The sequence below is a fragment of the Lonchura striata genome, chromosome 7 (genome assembly GCF_050655825.1).
Source record: "Lonchura striata isolate lonStrDom1 chromosome 7, ASM5065582v1, whole genome shotgun sequence".
In the NCBI taxonomy this organism is placed as follows: Eukaryota; Metazoa; Chordata; class Aves; order Passeriformes; family Estrildidae; genus Lonchura; species Lonchura striata.
Window position 1 is genome coordinate 38,529,766 of NC_140709.1, and position 22,189 is coordinate 38,551,954.

Below are 22,189 nucleotides of genomic sequence, written 5' to 3' on the forward strand. Positions count from 1 at the left end.
GCTTGTGGGATGATCTTGCTCACATTATGTTTCCAGCTGTGCTGAGCTCTGATATTGCTGACATTTTTGTAATGTGGCTCTGGATTTATTCCGAAATTGCTGTCAGAAGAGGCTGAACTCTGATCCCACTGCACTTATTTTGCAGGGAGCAGCCAAAACAAAGATGTACATGCTGGAGTTCCTCGGAAAATTACTTCCTTTTCCTGCTTTTTTATGCACTGAAGTACAAATTGCCCCAGTTATTGGTGAAGAGGAGGATAATCTGTGATTAGAGACAGACCCATACCCTTGTGCAAATGAAAAATGGTAGTGTTGTGGAAATTAAAGGTACCATTAGGTGAATCCCTCTTTAAATCTTCTTTTCTAGCAAGTATTCTATCAGTCCTTGATGTTTGTGGGTGGAAAAGTCCCAGAGCCAGGCTATTTTTATGAAGGGCTGTGCTGAGCACATGTGAAGGTGGAGTTCTTTTCAGCCTATTTAACAACTGCAGTGTTCTTGATTGAATGTTAATAAGTGTTTTGGGCAAGAATTCTGTACAACTTCAAATAAACATAAACATTTCTCTCCTGACCTTTCTCTGTTTCATTTATTGCTGAATCAACTGCCAGAGGGCTTGTGGGGGGGGGCTGGGGGAAGGCTGGAAACCTGGAGGTCCCTCTGGTGGCTGATTCCTTTAGGAAAAAATTATCTTTTTAAAGGGTACTGTGAATACATTAACCTAAACATGGGCACGATGAAAGCTGTATAAAATATTAATCTAAAGTAGGTTTCTCTCTTTCTACTAAACAGATTTTGGTGTATCACTGCCGTGTAACCATAAAATTAAATGCTGCTTGTTTCAGCCTGGCTTTTTGCTTAGAAAAGTGTCGTGTGTCAGGAGGCATCTGTGTATTGTAAGGATGTTATTTGGGTGAGAAGAACTGGCTTTTCTCGAAACTGATTGCATTTTTAAGTGTTAATATTTAAATAAATTGTTAGGGATAGTTACTAGTTTTGAGGAGAAACTGCTCTGAGTATGGCATTCATGGCACTGAGCTGATGAAAGCTGAAGATGAAATCTGGTTTGTTTCCTTAACCAGCTCAGTTTTAGAGGTTACTTAATAGCTTTCATTATTAGAGATTATGCCGCATTAGACTCATTATTTAAGATAGTTTTGCGATAAAGGTGTAGCAGGCTTCACAGGTGTGGTTATGAGTGCTGTGAGTAGAAACACTGTAGTCGTGTCACCACATTGTCTTCAACATTCCCCTTTGTAAATGCAAGCTTCTATTTGACTCATGTGATGCATCATTAAAACAATATCAATATTTATTCCCTTCTTTATTTTGCTAAAAACTGAGATTGCACTTTGTTCCAGAAAATAGAAGCCATTGTACAAGTGGCTGAAACAAAATAAGTATTTTGAGCTGTGCCCTGTAAGACAGATCTTTGCAAAGGCTGTACACAGATTTCCAGAGGTACATGTTTGTGGACACACAAATCTTTTGTCACATGCCATTATTGACACTGCCACAGCTGTCTTGATGAACAACAACACAGTGCTTGGCCGGGCTAGAAGGCTGCCAGATCCAGTACTTGGAGCTGTCTGGCATGAAAATAAAAAGCTGTTTGCACAATTCAGTCCATCTTGTTCATTGGGTCTGAGCTAAATTGTCTGCCTTCATTAATGACCCTCTCTTATTGCCTCCAAATTCAGAGATTTGAGGGGGTTTCCCCTAAATATTTTACCTATTCACTGCCTTTGCAAGTTTAGATCTAGTGGTTTAAGTCTGGCTTATTTTACTTTGAAGCCTCGAACTTAAGTTTTCTTAATGCTAATTCATAGGGATTTTAGCTGTGAGATGTCAGTGTAAAAAGCTGATTTGTAACAGCTACCTCACAGTTCTGAGATTTTTTTTTAATAGGGTTGCATAGGTAATATGAAGTGAAAGTATCCCTGTATTGTTCTATATAATAAAATAAAAAAAGCTCCAAACAACTGTGCCAAATGTGTACTGATTAGGAAGAGATGTAGGTTTTGAGTGTGTTTTGAGTGTGTTTTCAATGGAAGAACACACTTCAGGGCATAACCTCAGCTATGCTCTGCCTTTCCCTGAATCAGGTCTGCCCTGATTGTTTTTCCAGTAGTTTCAAAAACACCATTCCCTTTGGCAGAATTAGGCTCCTCTTGGTCTGGGGAAGACTTAATTTTCTAGGAGTCTTTTGGGAACTTGACTGTGCTGAATGTCCCAAGAAGAATTCAGGTTTTGTTGAGTTATTCTGAGTTTTTAATTTCATTCAGTCCTTTTTACACCTAGTTCCATTTTAGATGGAGATGTTCTGTAACTTTTAAACCCTTCAGCTGTCTGCATCCATGGTAAATTTCTCCTAAATTCTGCTTTCTGACTGTTTGGGTACTTTTAGACTAGTTTTAGTAGAGAATCTCTCTTGTAAATTAGTAAATTGCAGTGAAGTACTGAAACCCTAAAAGAGCCATTTATTTAGACTTTGGACTGGTCCCTGATATTTGATTTGAGGGTCAGTTTTGTAGTCTAGGATCTTTGCTTGGAGTTGCAGTCCCTGTTTGTCTTGAGAGGGGAATATTAACCACAGGTTTGAAACTTTGAATTTCAAGTCTGACTTGATACCTTGCTTTTTGGGATGGGGGGATGTGGTGGCATTTGTGGTATATTACTGCTTTCTCTTACCCTTTATTGATTCTATTAATGATTCCTTCTTAATCTCTCTTTTACAGATTGAGGAAAGGCCAGAAAAAGATTTTGAGAAGGTAAGAAGGATCTATCAATTATTCTGACAATAGTGCTTTGCCCATTCTTTTCAATGGGCTCCTATGAGTATACAGAAATCTCCTATAAAATCCATTGTGAGGCAAAAATTTGAATTTCTGGAGCCTTCTGCTACAGCATTTTTGAAGATGAACTTTTCAGCCCCTGATTACTTGATGTTAAATAGCTGACCTTCAACAGCAGTTGGCTGAAACTGCTTTAGGCTAAGCCACACAAACACTGTGTGTGTTTATTAGATCTTAGTTATAAGACCCAAGATATTTATGTAAGAATAAATAAATAATAAAGGAGGAATCTACTACATTAACCCTGAGTACAGTCTAACAGTTCATGTGGCCACTGCTGCAGAGTAAATAAATATCCATAATGGAGAGGAGCTTCCAAAGCTTCCACAGAATGTATTATTACAAGTTTTGAAAATGTCTGGCAGGCTGATACTAGCCCCTAAAGACTTTCTCCAATTAAAAATGAATAGTTAGAAGCTAAATTACTCAAACTTCTATTGCAGTATTATTTAAATACTTCTGATCTGCCTTTTCTCATTAATTTCCCTTGTTAAATCTTGATTTTGATTTTTTACTTCTTAGAAAGTTTGATTTTAATCAAAGTGCATAATTTAGAAGTGCAAGGATTAGTGTAATGTGTGCATTAAAAAAAAAAAAAAAGAAAAGGGGAAAGCTATAAACCCACAATTTCTGTGGACAAGAAAGTTCTAAGCAGTTTATCCATGTGTGATTTCAGGGAGCACGAACTGTCTCAAGTTTATCAGCAGCTACCTTGGCCTCTCTGGGTGGGACTTCTTCCCGGAGAGGCAGTGGGGACACGTCCATCTCAGCTGACACAGAGGCATCCATCAGGGAAATCAAGGTGAGGAAGGCTTAATCCCAGAATAAATTATGGAATATCCTTCAGGCTCCTTCCCCAGGTAGGAGCTGGGGCAGTGACTTGGGTGCTGTGAAGGAGAAGCTTTCCTGGAGATGTCTCCCAGATAGGACTGGTTATAAAATGCACCTCCCAGCCTGAAACAGGGGGTGGGAGGAGGGTGAAGATAGCACACTGCACTCCTGGAGAGCAGAGGAGAGAGCCTGGGACAGAGGGTGATCATCACTGCAAGGGACAGAGGGTGATCATCCCTGCAAGGGACAGAGGGTGATCATCCCTGCAAGGGGCAGAGCAGGGCTGGGATTGATGGAGCCTTCAAACCTGGCTCTGCGCCTTGTCCTTAATGCTGAAGATTCCGTTTTTGCCAGCCAAGAAAAGCAGAATTAGCACAAGCTCCTGACCACGAAATCTGGTTGTCTGGCAAGGCCTCAGCTTAGGGTCAGAGCCCTTCAGGTGTGTGGGAGAGGTGCTGGGAGCAGCACTGGGAGTGCTGCTTGTCCCTCCCAGCTGCACTCTGTTCCTTAGTGCCCGTGGTGTCACTGATCTTTCTCACCATCTCCTCAGGACATCTATGAGTTAAAGGACCAGATTCAGGATGTAGAAGGCAAATACATGCAGGGTCTGAAAGAACTGAAGGTACTGGTGTGTGAGCATTAACCCTGGCACCAGTGTGAGCCCCAGAGCTGCCCTTGCATGCTGTTCTCCTGAGAACGGTGTGCAGTGTCTCATTAACTGGCAAACCATTCTGACTGGGGGATTGTGCTGAGAAATGCTTCCAAGTGTTCACTAGAAGGCTGCTGGTTCCTGCTGCATGTTGTCTTTGCTGGTTTGAGGAGGTCATTGTTTTGCTAGCAAATTAAAATTATTTGGGTTTTTTTTATATAGTTTCGTATTCCAGGAAACCTTCCAGTATTAGGAGATGAACTAGAACTCATGTCCTACAGTGTTAGAGTTTACAACAAAAATGAGTTTAGAACCTTGTATGCTTTTATTTTTATATGGCCATGTGAGATGTCCTTTTGCTTTCATCTTTAGATGACAGAAGACACCCTTAAACAATTCTTGCAACAAAACTCCATTTATCAAAGTCTGTCACCTGAAGAAGGAATGCTGAAGCTCTTACTGCTTCCATTAAGCTATAAATTTTGTTTATAAATACAACAACCAACTTGTACATCCATGTACCACCCACCTCCTAAGTGAGCAGTGACATGAGCTGTGGCTTTTTGAAAAAGGCAAATAGATAAATTCAACATTTGCCAACATTAATTGCTGATTGTGTCATCAGCTGAGCACTAACAGATGAAGGTGTTGCCACTTTAAATGAGTTTTCAATGGAAACAGAGTAGTTAGGCCCTTTTTTGGTAAAATTTTGGTTTTCTTCCTGGTCACTGAGTAGCAGATAGACCAAAATGATCACATTGCATAAAAATATTTCAATCCATGTCCCTTAGTCTGCCTTTTGGAGTGATTTGGACCTAAGCTGCACTGTTTGATGCTAAGACACCAAAACGTGGCATGCTGAAGGAGTGGAGCAGAACTTCCTTAACTTCTTCCTTGATATACTTCCTTTCCAGCTCCCTTCTGAGCTTTCCAAATCCTGTTGGCTTTCCTGTGCTTGGTATTTCTCATCTGGAGCTGGAAAGTGCCCTAAAACACAGTTAAGCATTTGGAACTGGACAAATTTGTGTCCTAAAAGACAAATTATCTCATTTGTTAATAGAAATGTCAATTAAATTCATTTAGACTTTGCCACTGTCATCCTTAGTTCTGTTATCAGCTGAAAAAGGAAGTATATGAAACTCACCCATACTTCAGTTCAAATAATTAAAATTACACAAGTTCCAAGAGTAATTGATCTGTTAACTAAAATGTTGATGTGTGTGTCCTCCTTGTTTGCATATTTACACGCCTTTGTTTATATAACTCTTTGTTTATATGATTATTTTATTTGTTTATTAAAATCAAGTTTGTCTGCATAAATGAAAAGTTATGCTAATTTTGCTTTACCATCATTTCTTGTTATAAATATCTCAGTATCTTATATTCAGGTCAAGCTCACAGAAGGGGTTTTCAAGATACTGGGAATTGTATCTTAGAGAGTAAATTTGTAAAGAAGGGATGTGATATGGGAAATCATACATCAGATCACAAAAGCTGCAGCTTTCTCTTTCACAGTGAATCCTAATTCCTGAGTCAATATTGAAGGGCTCCCACACTGCAAGGATCACTGAAATTAGTGTGAAGTGGCTGTCAATCTGCCTGAATTTCAGGCCTCACATCAGCCAAAGTGATCTTAAATCAAGGCCAGTTTGCCTTTAAAAAAAAATATCCCAACTTGCCATCTTCAGCAGCAGCTCTGAGCTGCCAGTGTGCAGGGGGAGGAGGGAGAAGGAGGAAAACCAGGAAGGCAGGAGCTGAAGCAGCAGAGGAAGGAAGCGTTTGATCCGTGCTGAGGTAAGGCTGCTTGCCTGGGAGCACAAGCCTGGTGGGGGCACAGGAGGTTTTCCTCACCTTGGACAGCTGGGAAGCCTCCAGCACAGGATTCATGCTGCTTTCCATAGGCAAACTTGTGCTTTGGTGCTTTCTTTTCTCACCAAAGTTCTCGGTCGGCAAAGTGTCCTCCTTTATTTCTGACTCTGACCAGGGTTGGTTGCTCTCTGCAGGACTCTCTAGCTGAAGTTGAGGAGAAATACAAGAAGGCTATGGTGTCAAATGCTCAGCTGGACAATGAGAAAACAAATTTCATGTACCAAGTGGACACCCTGAAGGATGCGCTCCTAGAGTTAGAGGAACAGCTGGCAGAATCCAGGAGGCAATATGAAGAGAAAAGTAAAGTATGTAAAGAGCTCTGGCATGGGAAATAACAGAGAGAGATTTGGAGGAGGGTAGAGATCTTTGGGAGGAGGCAGCTAAATTATTATTATTCAATATTTTAAATTACTGGTTTAATTAGTATTAAATGAAATACCGATTTGTTGTGTACTTGTGGTCATACAAATAGGAAATTTCTCTAAGCCATTTCTGAGGAGAAATGTTCTAGCTGGTAAAGGCTATATTGATATTATCACATCTCCTTTTATATTCCATCTCTAAAGTAAATTCATAGATCCATAGGGACTTCTGGAGAAGTTTTACACACAGAGGTGTCTCCAGGCAGCCTGTGGGAGAGTTGTGCAGTTCAGACAGCTCCATGGTTAAATGTTGAATTAAGATTTATATTAATTCAGCAGCTGACAATGATTTGGTGTTAAATAATAAAACTAGTGCTTATGTTTTCAGAAGTGCCTTCTTGTAGCTTGGGGCATTTGACTACACCCCACTTCAAAACACAGTTCCTGAAAGATACTGTAGGGTTTTTTTTCTTTTTATTTAAAAGTCCAGCTAACTTTCAGTAGGTGGCCATGTGGGAAGAGTGGGTTAAATTCCCATGCAATCGTCTGTGCAGTCTGAAGGATTGGAGTGTAAAAGCTCTTCAGCCTGCTGCTCAGCTTATGAAATGGGCTAAATGATGTCTGTCACTCCTATATTTGGTGCCATAATAGCATCTTGGAAAAAGGACAAACTCGTTAAAAATTGCACTCTTATGGGATTGTGATTAGAGGGATATTCAAGAATTACATTGCAGTAAGCATTTTCTTTGTGTTTGGGCTTATTTTCCTCTTTTTGGTAGGATGCTATTTTTGATTAATATTAATCTTGTGAATATTTCATTATTCACAGGAATTTGAGAGGGAGAAGCATGCTCATAGCATATTGCAGTTTCAGTTCATGGAAATGAAAGAGGCTTTGAAGCAGAGAGAAGAAATGCTTGCAGTAAGTAACTTTTTTTTCTTTTAATGGCTTCTTTGATTGGTACATTCCCAAGTAGCAGTAGAGTGGAGAATTTGAGGCATGGAGAATTTTATTCCCTATTCAAGTTTCTCACCAGGAGAAACGTTAGTGTTTCAGGCCAAACAGGTTCAGAGCTGACTAATGCAAATAGTACTTTCCTAAGTATTACCTTATTCTTCCTAAGTATTGCATTTTGGACAGCTGTTTGTGGAGAGGAAAATAACAGAACTGTGTAACTTGTTTTAAGTCATGTTGTGGATCATAAGATTGTCTTCAGGAACACAGGTTCAGTTGGGATATCAGAAACTGTGCACTGTAGTTACTCATTTACTTTAGCACCTGACTTTTTTCATTCTTTGGCATCACTGCAATCTTGGCCTTCCTTGTTAACCTGTTACCTTGCTTTCTGTCTTCTTGTTCTGCTCCTGCCCCTCAGGAAATCCAACAGCTGCAACAGAAACAGCAGAGCTATGTCAGGGAAATTTCTGATCTTCAGGAGACAATAGAGTGGAAAGACAAAAAAATAGGGGTAGGACTTATCAACTCCTGCAGTGTGTTCAAAGAGACACTCATCCTGCTTTTGTAAAACCCCTCTGTAGTGCCTTTGCTTGGTGTGGCTGTCCTGTGATGTTGCCAGTGAAGTAGCAAATAGCAAGTGTTGTCTTTGGGCAGTACCTTAAAATCCAAGGAAAACCTAGCAGCTGGTCTGCTTTCAAACCAAGGGCAATTGATTTGCTGTGCTGCACCATTTGCATTTGCCATGTGGGGAAAGGAAGTGCTATTTATAATGCAATTCCATCAGCACTGAGTTTTCTCTTATTTAGATTTAATCTGCAGACTGAGCAGAAACTGGAGTGGGATAAAAAGGTAATGGAGCTATTTATAGGACATTGGGATGAAAGTCTCCCTTGCTTCTCATCCCTTCCCACCGTCTCTTATCAAAGCCACATGGAAACCCACTCTGGTTTTCTTTTCCAGCTGAATACTGAAAGGCTTCCTGAACAGAGTAGAAGAAAGAAATCTGGCAGCTTGCCCATGTTTGTGATGTCAAATAATTTATAGCAGCTTGAAGATTAAAATTGTCTATTTTTTTTTTTAATTGGTCTATTTGTATAGAAATACCGAGAGGGGGGAGTTGAGTAGCAAAATATGCATTTGCACATGGTGCATCCCAGACTAAGGATGACTTAATAGCAGCTTTCAAATTAATTAAAATGTGAAATAATTGTCTCCTGAAATCCAGTGGACCTACTTCCATGCCCTTCCATTAACACATGGGAATGACATGATGTCTTCAGTGTGCATGCTAAAGCTGTATGGGTTTGGATCAGCTTGTCTAGCAGATAAGAATAAAAAGTGGACCCTCATTTGAAGGGTCTCCAATGAAGAATTGGGCTCTGAATGTCTTTGGCAGGAATTCTTGGTTACTGAGGAAGCTGTGCCATTCTTGGATTTGAGGTTTCTCTCTCTGTATGCAAACTCAGTCCTGCAATCTGTAAACTCGACCTTTTTCATCTGTGTCCCTTCCATACCCTCAATATCTTAAATCTGCTCATTCTTGTCTACATTTGCTTTTCATGACCTTTACTTGTCTCCCTTCCTTTCTTCACATCTCCTGGCCCTCTGTCTGTGTTGGGAACTCAGGCACTAGAGAGGCAGAAAGATTTCTTTGATTCCATAAGGAGTGAGCGGGATGACCTTAGAGACGAAGTGGTTGTGCTGAAGGAGCAACTGAAGGTATGCAAAAGGAATAAAATAAATTTATTTTAATCTGCTGACCCTTTTCCCCTGTACATTTGGGCAGAATAAATTAGGTCTAGCTTAGTAGCAATAACTCAATTTTCATGTTGCCTATAAATTGCCATTTCAGAGATTTTCTATATGAAGTCCTTTCCTCTGCTATTCATTGTGAGTTTTTAGTGGAGACTGGAGTATAAAGAAGTCGTTTTTGTAGGAGACACTTCTCTGAGGAACATCTTATGCAGCAGATTTATATTAAAAAAAAAGTAGCTGAGATCACATGCTGTCAGAATGGCTGAACTGAGAACTGCAATATCTGTTCTCCTTCCTGACTCCCAGCCATGTTTAATGGAATGATTGAAGCAATTGTTTATTCAGAGTATCTTGGACAGGAGCACTTGACAATCCTTCCCTTTCCGAGCAGCAGGCTCTAAAGCATTGCTTTTGCTTTCCACAGAAACATGGAATAATCCCAGACTCTGATGTAGCTACCAACGGAGACACATCAGACATTCTGGATAACGAAGGACACTTGGATTCTTCCCGAAGTGCCCCAGGCACCACTCAGGCATTGAAGCCAGGAGGGGAGGGGATGCTAGGTAAGTGCTGTGTGTCCTCTCAGCCCCTCCTGCTTGTCTGTCCTTCATTCATCCACCTTTGCTTGGATGGGGCAGTTGTTAGTGGAACAATTAACACCACCAGCATGCTCCTTGTCCAGTCACTCCTGTGCATTTCCCTGCTTCATGTTGATTATCACTCCCAGTGTGTCCTGCAGTCTCCTCCATCAGCAGACTTCACTTCCCCTGCAAGGTGACAAAGGATGGGAATACAAATAGGACATTAAAGATAAGTAGCAGTCATTCACATTGCCATTTAAACCCTGAATTGGAAAATTGTCCCATGATAATCCTAGTGCTGCTCAGTATTTTTCAGCACATACCTTAAATAATCAGGAAAAAAAGGAATTTTAGTTTGCTATAAAGAGCTTGTATGTTGGTTCATTGATATCCCTGAGAAATGTGTCTGCTTGAACAACAGTGCTGGGCTCTGCCAAAGCACACCAAGGGATAAATTCTATGCTCCTGTGTTTTTGAACACTTAAAATTAACACATCTGTATTTTTACTTGTTACACTGACACTTGAATTCAAAGGATGTAATTGGACAGCGTTAGGAAGGACAAATCTGGTTGGCAAAACCTCTTTATGCTTTTATGTGGTGAGCTTATTAGAGAACTCATTAGAGAACTATTGTACTAGTGTAAGGAAATAAAGTAATATTTTTGGTTTGTTGGAATTTTTTTTGTTGTTCTAAATGAACATACTAATAAGTAACTGCAGGCAGCCGATTGTTGTGAGTGCAGGTTCTCTGTCTTTGAGCTTTTGGCTGCTTTTTCCTCACTCAGTTTCTGTGTGGAAACAATGTGGAACACCAAAAACCAAGGTAAGGGTGTATTTTTAAATGTAATGTTTTCTACATCTCCTAATCTTGGGTTTTTCTTTCAGAATAGGTACAGCATAGACCCAAAAACTAACAACAAACACAATTGTTTTAATATCTGTTGCTTTAAAATATGAATTGAAGGGAAATGTTACAACAAAAACAACCTTCACTAAAACACAGAAGTCCCCACCCCTTTGGGTGGCTGAAATATGGGGCACAGATTACCCAAGTCTGTGTTGGGAGGTCTGAAGAGCCTAACCATTTGCTTGCCCATCAGATTTTACATTCAGTGTCTATCATGTGCACTGATGGGGCCTGTCTTGAGATTTTAAAAGCAAAATATTACTGAATAATCCTTCATGAGTCCATTGGAATGGCATCAGACTCCTTCACAGATAGAGGGGTATCAGGGTTAAAGTTGTAGAGAAAATTGCTGAGGAAAAAGAGTCTTTAGTGGTACATCTGCAGGTATTGCTGTTAAATTGCACTGCTTCAACCAGCTGATCTCCTCTATGAGGGCTGTCATTCCCACAGCCAAGAGCAAAAATCTCCTCCTTTACAAAAACACGAGCCAGCACCAGAGACTTCTTGCTTTGAGAGGGTGGTGGTGAGTTTCACTGATCAAACCCCCTGGATCCTTACTAATTCAATCGCTGCTTTGCCTCACAAAATTGGCAAAAGCTGATCTTTTATTAACCTGTTCTTCTCATTCTGCCTTTTGGGTTTTAAGTGGGGAGGTAAGTGCTGTGGTGTGGCCCCCTCAACTTTCTCAATGGTCTTTTAGGCAAAGCCAATGAAGTGGAGATGAAAAATGAGATTTTGGAGGATGTGGGGAAAAGAGAAATCTTGCAGAATACTGAGCATGAGGAACACAAAGAGGAGTCTGAGGAGGAGGAATTACAGACATTGCATGCTGCTGAAAATGCAAAGGCAGAACAAATGGTTGAAGAACGGGACACCCTGCCAACAGTGATGTTACCAGAGAATAGGTTTGCAGAGCAAGCCCAAAGCCTCACAGAACCTATGTCAGGAAGCACTTCTTCAAACAGTGACAGTGACACAGATGGCTTGAGGAAGGTCACAGAGTCCAGGGACACAGCAGTCCAGCAGGCTGAGAGTACAGAGGCTGAACACCATGACTTGAGTGCCAGGACAAATGAGAACCTGGAGCTGGGCTTTCTGCAAGGCCACCCTATTTTTGAGACTCCTCATGAAACGTTTTGTGACTCAGCTACAGAGCAGGAACTGGGAGAAGCTGCACCCAATCAGGAAGAACAGGAGGATGTTGAAACCAGCCATGCCCTGAGTGATAATGAAATGGATGAAGGATCTGACAGTACAAGTGAGAGCAGTGAGTTGGTTTCTAACCAGGCAGGGCTACCTGAGGGAGCAGTGGCTGGCTTGCTTAGGGAAGAGGGAAATGTGGAGAGTTCTACTCCAGAGGAACCCCAGCACTCAGAAGAAAGTGCTGAAAACAAGGTTGCAAATGTCTTGGAGGAAAAGTTTGTTGACTGCACTGATGGAAGACATGAGAAAACAGCATGTGACAGAGCTGAAGAAGATGAGGTTGGGAACACAGTTCAGGGTCAGCTGAGAGAAACTGAATCTGTGGGTTTGGAGGGGATAGAGCCATGTGAAAGGGATGTCCCAGCAGAGCCACTTGAAGAGGAAGGTGGAGAACGTCAGGCATTCATGCAACCAGCTTCTTCAGAGGACAGTGCTTCAGCATCCCCAGAGGAACCAAGTACACAAGATAAAACTGAAGATGAAACTGCTACAGCTGAGAAGGATGGACAGAAGGAAGAATTGCTGAAAGAGCTGGAGAAGTGTTCAGGTTCTGCTGAAGCAGGCGAGCAAGGTGTGGCATCTGTGGAGGCAGGAGGCTGCATTCCTGAGGGAAAGGGAAGTGAGCTGCAGCAGGCACAGCCTGGAACAGAGGTTGTGAGAGAGGTGATCACTCAGGAAACCCATTTAGACCCAAGTCTTTTAGAGGATGAAATTAAGGAGACAGAATTGGAAACAGGGGATGAGGCTGGGGAAGGACAGGAAAGTAGGACAGAATGGGAAGAAGATTTGAATCCAAAGGCAGAAGTTCAAACAAGTCCCTGTACTGAAGAAAAAGCAGATGGTACAGAGGGAGAGAAAAATGTTCCTTTAGAGGGTGAAGTGCAGAAGGTGGTTAAACAAGTAGAAGGTGAATCTAAAGAGGAGTCAGGTGTAGGTGTTACTGTAACTACTGAAAACAAAGCCAGTAAAGAAACACTGGAAGAAAATGAGCAAGAGTTAGAGTTTGCAGACCAACCTGGTGGGGAATTTGCTTCTGAGAAAGGTGCAAATAATGCCCTGGCACAGAAACCTGTGCAGGATGAAAACATTAGTGAGCAAGTTAAATTGGAGGTAGATGCCAATAATTCCCTGGCGCAGAAACCTGTGCAGGATGAAAACGTTTGTGAACAAGTTAAATTGGAGGTAGGTGCAAATAATTCCCCAGCACAGAAGCCTGTGCAGGATGAAAACATTTGTGAACAAGTGAAATTGGAGGACGAAGCAGAGGAAAGCCAGGAAGATGATGGTGATGCATTTGATTTTGATGAAGAGTCAAATCAGATACTAGAATCTGGTGAAAAATGGGATGGAGAGAAAGCTGATGCACAGAGAGAAGAGAGTGATGGATCAAATGGTGCTGTTGGAAAAACTGCCCACATGGACAAAGCTGGAGAGGGAACAGACAAAATGGAAACCAAAGATGCCTTGACCAAAGGTGAAATCCTGCAGCATAAAAAAGATGAGCCTGAAGAAACAGGGCGCTTACAAGGGGAAGTGTTGGGGAAAACTGATGAGGAGGCTGATGTGGAGGAAGATCAAATCAAAGTATCAGATTCTAGTAAAGTGGGAAAATTACAGGCTCGAGATGTTTTGGAACAGGATTTGGAAAGTGCTTTCATTAAGAGGGCTGAAAGCAGGGAGGATTTGCAGGTTGGTAAAAAGAGTAGAGGTAGATCCAGAGATGACTGTACAATCTCCTGAGTTCAGAACCTCAAACCTACACGAGTTCCATGCCCTGTGACCAATCTCAAACATGCACTTTGTACAAGACAATCAGACCTTGGAATACTCTTAGAATTTTGTCTTTGTAGGTAACTCAGCATAAAGCATGGATGTGGTAATGATGCAAGTATTAAGTTATTCACTGTTGTACCCAGCCACAGAAATTGTGAGTGGGTTTGGTTTTGCTGTGTCTCAGGTTGAAAGCTTATCACCTAATGAGGAAGCTTCACAACTTGACTATTCAAACTGTTATGCAATTAAAGTCCCTCTAGTGTGGATAGCTGCTCCTGGGGAATTTCTGTAGATTTTTTTTTTTTTTATTCTAGCCTAGTTGATCAATATCTTGAATGTACATTGGGCCTTTGTGAACTTATGCACATTATGCTTACTTGTACTTAGTTCTACAGCAAGTACATTAACTCTTCATGAAGGAACTCAGCAGATCAGCCACATTGGTGGTGAAACTTCTTTCAGAATGTTTAAAGCCTATGAACCAAGCTCTTCTTTTTTTTTTTAATATGAAGAAAAAAGATCTTTTCATTCCACTTTGTGTGTATTTCTTATATGGTCATATTCCAAAATATAGTTAGATCACCGTGAATCTGCTTAGTCTGAGCACTTTGGAAGAGCAATACACAGTTTGGAGAAAGTGCAACATACAGGTCTTAGTTTGCTGAAAGGAATAAATATATACATGTTTACTTCACCTAGGCACTTTGCACCACAATAGGCCTTTTACACCATGTCTCACATGGGATTTTTATTTTTTTCCAGAGAAAGTGTCAATACACACTGTAATGTGTGCTTAGGTTTGCTATCAAGTACTGTCTAGATATGAATATATAAAATATCTATTTTTCCAAAAAGATTTTTGTTTAAAATTGCATTTGCTTACTGCTTTATATATGGTTTTGTTTTTTTTTTTTTTTTTTTTGCAAACTCTGATTCTGAAAGAATGTTTTTATCTCTGAAGCAAATCTTATCTCTTTCCTTCTGGAAAGAAGATAACTTTGCATGTCTTAACTCTTGCTGGATATCAGACCAAAGACAACTCTTGTTTTGTGTATTAGCCCCCCTGTGCCTTTTGGAAAAGCTGGATTGCTTTGAATTGCTGGTATGTTAGGCTTTTGGACTCCCTTGCTGTATTTCCTCTTGCATCTCTGCCTGTACTTGGGAGGAAGAGCATATTTTGCATATATAAATATTCATTTAAAGTGTTAAGCAATGAATGTCCCAAGGGAATGCAGATTGAGGGGGGTGTGGGCTATGGAAGGCTGTATTTGTTGTTGCAAAGTTGTCAGAGCACAGACAGACTGTAAAATTTGAAGATGTATATCAAAATGTACTGCTGTATTTAATTTAAATAAACATATTTTATACTTTAAAGTACCTGTCCAGAGCACTGTTTCTAAACCTGCACAAGGAATTATTTACACCTGTATCATTTCAACACCATTTTTCTGCAGCTTTTGTTCAATTTATTGCCTTGTGCTACGTAGCTACAAGAGCCATCTCCCTAGGACTGGGCAGCCTCGGGGTCTGAGCACCTTGAATATGTGATGGCACCTTAACCGTAGAGCTCTAACAGGTCTGTAACCCTGTAACTCCTTTCATGTGGCTTCTCTCCAACTTACAGCAGATCACCATGGTTTCTGTAAGTATTGGCAGTTGTTCCTAAGAGTTTACACTAGATGCTAATCCGAAAAGTCATAGATCTTATAAGCATTTCTTATCAGCATGTAGCAGTGTTTATTTAAAGATTTGGCTCTGCCATACTCTCAATAGTAATATATGGTTTAATGTTGGAAGTGGGTTTTAATTGTTAAATAGATTAAACAGATCATTAAATGTTCTTACCAGACTTCGCCTGTATTGTGGATGGATCTATCAGAGTTAAATTAGGCAACATGCCATTATATCCTGTATTTCTTATTAGTTCATTTCTGATTTTAACTAGTTTTTCCACTTCAGAAAAGACAGCATCTTTAAGAGAATTCCTTTTTAAAGCCAAGTTAAAGGAGCAGAAACACCTCCAATCTTATTTGTCCAAGTACCAGCTTTGATCCCACTCCCAGTGTAACTGGGAGCAAGAACATGGAGAGGCAGTGCAGAGTACCTGCTGTGCCAGAAATCCATCCTGGAAAGTTGAAAATGAGTCTGTGACCCAAGTATGAAGTTTTTGTTTTTCCAGAATAACCCCAAATGCTTGCTGGGTTTTATGATCATCATGTAGTGGCACATAAATGCTGTAGTGCAGGTTTGTGCATATCAGAGCTAGCCTGAAATGCTTTCAAAAGCAGTATCTCAAGAAACTTACTTGATAAAAAAGGAAAATAAATAGTGAAAAGGTCTTGGTCAATATCTTCTTTACTATAAAGAAGAAAAGTCCTCCTGTCCCCCTCAAAATCAGTACTGCAAGCCAGTGCTTCCAAATCCTATGCTGTCCCTGGCAGTGCCCCTCTTCTGAGAAAGACAGGAAAGCACTTTCTCAACTTCCACAATGAACTGACAGATCTGGAGAGGGAGTATTGCCCAACCTGCTCAGACAGCTGGATTCTTGCAGGCAGTTCTGAATAGCTGCTTGGGGCTGGGATGTCATGGGATGTCTCTCCATTCTCCAAGAGGAGTTTACCCCTTTCATTTACATCAGGATTAGTTACTTCCTGGGCCACACGTCATGTCAATCATGCAGTTAAAACCAGCTGCTTCCCATCCCATGCTCCCCATCTCCAAGTGGAAAGAGACATGGAGGATCTGTGGCTGACTGGGGAATGTTTGGTGCCACTGGAGCAGCACCTGAGTAAGCAATGCCTCGAGTCACTTGCAATGCCAAGGCAATGAGATCAGTCACTGGACTTAGATACTGTGGCAGAAGACACTGCTCAGCACCGTGCTCACCCTCTGTGTCCTGCTCCCTCGCAGGCCCCATCTCCTCAGTCCTCTGTTAAACTATGGTGTGTGAAGGCCCTGAACTGGTGCAGTGAGTACCCTGGGAATCACCTTTCCAAAGTTAACTGAGGTGAATGTCACACTAAATATTCACTCTAGTGTCTTTGTATGTGGAATAAGGATAATGACTGTTATAGATGAGAATTTTAATTAGCTGCTTCCTGTCCTGATTCAATGAACTGTACTTTCCTGCTCACCTGTTCACAAGGTCCTCAGATTTGTTGGAAAAATATCTCCTAAATGCAAAATTAAAGTGACCCTGGTGAGCAAGTTTCTGTGTTATTATGGGGGTTTAAGATAAGTGAAACCCAAGAGACCCTCATTTCTACAGGCAGAAATTTTCTTCTATGTGAATGGCAATTTTAGCAAACTCATTTTTTCCCTCATCTGGTAAACCCCACTGTCTGCATGTCCCAATGGGGTGCACAGATATCTGTAATGAGGGCAGAGAGAACTGAAGGTGAGACCAAACTTGAAGGTTCATCCCAAAATGCATCCTCTTTGCAGGAAAAGGGCTTTGGGGAAGCCAGTGTGCTTCCTCACTGGAAGCTGGCAGAGGTGTCCTTTCTTCAGGCAGGCAGCTTTCACCCCACAGCAGTGGTTGTGTTAATGAAAGTCACAACTACATTGTTTTCAGGATCAAAATGTGCTACTTGGCCCTTTTGGACTCAGTAAGTTTGGGCTAATTTTGAAGTGGCCTAAAGGTTTCCTGCTGCATCAGTCCTCACTCTCTTTCCAGTCCTTGGAACTCCATTTCTCAAGCTTTGCTGACCTGTAAATCCCAACACAATCTCTTGAATCCAAGTATCTCCATCCTGTTTGCTGTTCTTGCTGTCTTCATTGACCTTTATTTTTCTTCCATATCTTTCACCTTTTGCAGAATTTTTGTCTTAAATTTTCTTTCATTCCCATATAGATCTGTGAAATTGTTTTATTATTTTAAAGGGGTTTATACTCAGAAATTTTGTTTGTGGGGAGTATTTACAAAAAAAGTGGGTTTGGCTTTTTTTGTTTCTTCATATCAGTGCTCAGATAGAGCAATGTTGGGTGTGTTACAAATGGATGGAAAAAAAAAGAATAGGACTTCAGGAGGTTCAAAATTAATCCAAAGATCTGCTGAACTGGGATGTCACGCTAAGGGTATTGCATCAAAAGCCAAGGTAAAGGTTTTATTCCATGCTCTGGAGTGGGACTGTATGGGGGTGTCTATTCTAGCAGGGAAGTGACACACCACATTAATGGACTCTACATGTCTGCTGTACAGAGGGACTTCCATTGGGAGAACAGTTATCACCATGATTTGATTCAATACGGACTCTTGATTCCCTTTAAGTGCATTTGCTAACAAGAAAAAAGGGAGAGCCACAAGGCTTTGGCCTGTTCAGGAATTGTCAACAAAGAAGAAGTGGTACTTATAAAGCTCTTCAAAAATATTTAAGTCTATCAACAGAATTTACCTGATAAAAGCCCACCAGGCTCTTATGTGTAATTTACCTTGCTTTCCTAAAGTTTACAAAAAAATCTTTTTCTTGAGTCACCTTTGGATTTTAGCCATTTAATCAGCAGGCCACAGCTCACCTGTGGAGTTGAGCTCTGAGCAGCCTGAGCTCAGCACTGCTGGCAAGGGAGGCCAGCTGGACAAACCAGCCGTGAGACCCAGCTGAGGCCAACAGATCCTCTCCTAATGCATGTATTTCAACGTGATGTTGCAGTGTACTCCTGCCTGAGGTGTACCTGAACAAACTGAGCTTGTTAATTAATCATTTAGGTCCTTTGGGTGGTGAGAAAATTAGGTGGTTTGGGTGCTTTCACATTTTGCAGCCCTTAATGGGGAAGGAAAAAAATGAAGTGATTTGTTTGCTTACTTTGTAGTTCTTTTTTCCAGCTGTCTCATTCTGTAGAGTGCACTTTATAAATGAAGGCTGCACATACCCGTGTGCTGATCTGTAGCACTTCCAAGTCCAAATGCAGCACAACAGTTGGTGCAGTTTGTCCATTGTCTCTTGATGTTTGACCTGGAGAATTGACTCTGAAGAGAAAATACAGTTTTACCAGACTGCTGCGTTCGAAACACAAATAATTCAATGGGCAAATGTTTTTTTCTGGTCATAATATTGAAGCTGAAATTTAAGTTAAAGTGCTGAGAATGTGATTATAGGTGTTTACAGTATTGTCATTGTGCTAAACTGTCGAGATCTGTGAGATTTTGTGTTGCAGTTGTGCTTGACCCTAGAGTTCTTGCATGCTAACCTAACGTAGAAGATTAGCCTCTTTGCATGCAGCTGGCTGCTGCTACTGCTGGGACAAGCATGTTCTGTGAGAATGCCATAAGTGCCCTGGCTGCAGCCCCCTCCCAGCCCTGCCTGGGCCTCATGTCCTGTGGTACGTGCCCTAACTCCCCCATCAGTAGTCACTAACCTGAACGGGTCAGTCTCGTGTCTCAGATGCACTCCCCGACGCGCCGCTGGCTTGGTCAGCACTGAACTCTCCCTTTTCTCTTCCAGACAGGCTGAAAAAGCTCATTGATGAACGGGAGTCCTTGCTAGACCAGGTAATCTCAGGGCAAGTGAAGAACATAAAGGATTAAGAAAACAAAAATAGCCCAAACATATGATGTGGAGTGGCAGTGGTGTGGTCTGGTTGCTCTTGCTGCCTTGCTGGCACTCTGTTCTTCCTCCATAACATTCCTCCCATGTGTTAACTCAGGATACATGGAAGATATGACCCTCTTATTTCTGAATAATAATCCTGCAGATTGGCCCAAGGGGAAAATGGGCATGGCTCAGCAATTGTAGAAGCAAATTTTCTCTCCAAGAGTAAGCCCACCCCTTTGCTGGGTCTGTGGGTAGACGGGCATTTTGGAAAGGTTTGTTGGAGGAATTGCAGATGGGTAAAGAGCAATTAAAGGAATTATTGCTGGTACCATGGTATTCCATAGTGGCTATAAAGCTTATTCAAAAAACCTCAGCTGATCAATTGCCCTGCAGGACACTCTGTGCTTTCATTTATGCTCAGTGAGCTTGGCCTTGAGACTCACACACAACCAAGCACAGCTTTGGGAATTTTAAAGAATGTTTTACATTAATGTGCCTGCAGAAGATTTATGGCTTTTCTAATAAACCAGTCATCTTTCACTCATTGTTTTGATCCTGAACTTGTACATAAGCACTCGTGTAAAATACCATGAGTCATTTGCCAAAAGAATTTCTAGGATGTTACAATGTAACAGAAAATTTTTTGGAATTTATGTTTAAAAAATACATAATTTGTTTTATAATACTGGAGTGAATTCTAGCCATGATTTCCCTTAGTGATTTTAATAACTATTTTCTGTCCTTCAGATTAAAAAATTAAAGGGACAACTGGAAGAAAAGCAAAGGAATGGCAAGATGGAAAATACGCAGTCTGAAGATGAAGTTCTGGAAAATGGAACAGATATGCACATGATTGACCTCCAAAGTGAGCTGTATTTTGATTTTAAGATAATTTTGTGCCCTGCATGTGAGTGAGAAAATATATCAGTACAGTAATAAGCATATGGCTCTGAGTAAGAATGAGCCTTCAGTTCCAGGGAAGCTTTGGTCTGGGAGCAGCCATGCACTTCTACAAAGGTATGGGAATTAGGAGCCTTTGTTTGAGATTGCAGTTGGAAATCTCTGTTACTGCTCCTCAGCAGAGCTGGGGGGAGTTCAGATTAATTCTGCCTTCAGAGTGGTTGGCAGGGAATCAGGCAGGACTGGGAATGGTGCCTCTCTGCTGGACACTTATTGAGAGAACTACTCTCCTGCTGTCCCACGTAGATCCCTGATGCATGGAAGTTTTACCACAGACTTGTTAAAAACTGTTCACATTTGTTCTGACATCTCTGATAAATCTGCAATTCTTTTAGGAGATGCCAACAGACAGATCAGCGATCTCAAATTTAAACTAGCAAAGTCTGAGCAAGAGATAACAGCATTGGAGCAGAATGTAAGTTTTTGACTTGTTCTGTTTGTTCAGGCATGATGAGAATACAAAGAGAAAGTGTGTTTTAAATTATAAATGAAATTATGTTTACTGTGATTTTCCCTTAAAATAAGAAATGGGAGTGTTGGAGCATGAGGGACTTTTATGTATAGGGAAGAAGGAATGTATTATTCCTCTGTACTGAAGGAAGAATGGTCAAAGACAAAAGTACCTGATGAACTCTGATGAACACTTCCTTATGCCTAGCTGTCAACAGGTTTCAAATAGCTCCCAGCAATTGAGGTGATAGAATGGAGTTTATACACAGCTGTTCCATTTTGATTGTTTGCTCTTGTCTAAGGTACATAAGCAATGTTCTTGCTAAGAGAAATTTAGTCAATGGACTGTATTTTTTGTTGCTGGAAGCATATTAAATATGGATATAAAAACAAAGGTACAAAAGGTCAGCAGTAAGTTACTGTTGCCAGGCTTCCTTGGTGTTGTTTCCTTCCCTGAAAATATGCCTTTATTTTATCAAAGAGGAGTTAGCATCTCTCTGGTTATTCCTTGAGTACTAGTGGAAGAGTAGAACTTCAGAATTACTTCTTGGTACAGCTTCTAATTGCCAGCCTTTGCCTTCACCTCAGGTAATACGACTGGAAGGCCAGGTAGCCCGATACAAAACTGCTGCTGAAAATGCTGAGCGAGTAGAAGATGAACTGAAGGCAGAGAAACGCAAACTGCAGAGAGAGGTAACTCCACCTGCAAGCTGTCACAGGTCAGCCTGCTCCATGTGGGGGAAACCTGCTTCCCTGGGGTCTTTTAGGGGAGGAACCACCTTTCTTGGCATAGCAAGGGATAAGCATCTAATTGCTTTATTTCTTTAGTTACTCCTTCTAAATGTGCAACCAAGTTTTGAGCACTCAGTAACAGTCACAGCTGTGAGCTCCCACTGCCTTTTCACAGTTCATTCCTAACCTGACTTGCTAAAGGGATGAGTTGTTCTTTGTGAGCTTGTTTTCCTTGCTCTCAGTCTGTTCAGGCCTGTTTGGGGTAGTGTGGCTGTCCACAGACTCTGACCATGCCTCTGTCTCCTTAGAGCCTGAATACTTTTCTCAGATTCTCTCTCACAGCCTCCAGAGGTGCTTCTTTGAGTTTTTTTCCAGTATGGCTCCTTGCTTGTTCTAAATGCTCCTTCTGCTTTGCTGCCTAGTGCAGTCCAGCTCTCTCTCCCTGCCCTGATCCCCTGGTGGGTTTTACAGGAAACTGAGGCTGCAAGCTGGGAATAGAGTTCTAGGAACCATAAACATGAAAGCTATACAGTGAGACAGGCGCACATCACCCAGAGCCTCGTGCCTCTGGATTGAGGGAAATTCTGTGATTCTCTGAGAATCTCCCGTTCCACGGGAGTAACCTTCTGTCCATGCTGACTGCCTCAAGACACATGGTTGTATTAAGCCAAATCCAGACTTGGGAGACCACTTTTCTTCTTACCTTGGCCACCTTTGCTCAATATTCTGTAAATACTCTGGGTTCTTGGCAGTGTGCTTAAACACCTGTG

The 22,189-nt window shown here is 41.3% G+C and overlaps 1 protein-coding gene across 34 annotated transcripts in view; it reads left to right on the forward strand.

Moving 5' to 3' along the window:
- LRRFIP1 (LRR binding FLII interacting protein 1) overlaps nt 1-22,189 on the forward strand; it is a 102,526-nt gene that overhangs the window by 77,383 nt on the left and 2,954 nt on the right. For 17 of the 34 annotated variants that reach the window (XM_031505324.3, XM_085585549.1, XM_085585547.1 and 14 more), the window contains 9 exons: nt 2,737-2,769; nt 3,530-3,655; nt 4,235-4,306; nt 6,337-6,507; nt 7,394-7,486; nt 7,941-8,033; nt 9,149-9,241; nt 9,702-9,843; nt 11,471-15,120. In XM_031505324.3, the coding sequence (XP_031361184.2) occupies nt 2,737-2,769; nt 3,530-3,655; nt 4,235-4,306; nt 6,337-6,507; nt 7,394-7,486; nt 7,941-8,033; nt 9,149-9,241; nt 9,702-9,843; nt 11,471-13,713 (3,066 nt within the window). In that variant the 3' untranslated portion in view covers nt 13,714-15,120. Of the gene's footprint in view, nt 1-2,736; nt 2,770-3,529; nt 3,656-4,234; nt 4,307-6,000; nt 6,128-6,336; nt 6,508-7,393; nt 7,487-7,940; nt 8,034-9,148; nt 9,242-9,701; nt 9,844-11,470; nt 15,121-15,200; nt 15,425-19,187; nt 19,235-20,024; nt 20,143-20,572; nt 20,653-21,275; nt 21,381-22,189 lie in introns of those variants that run through there. The other 17 variants (XM_085585550.1, XM_085585555.1, XM_085585564.1 and 14 more) reach the window with 8 other exon arrangements.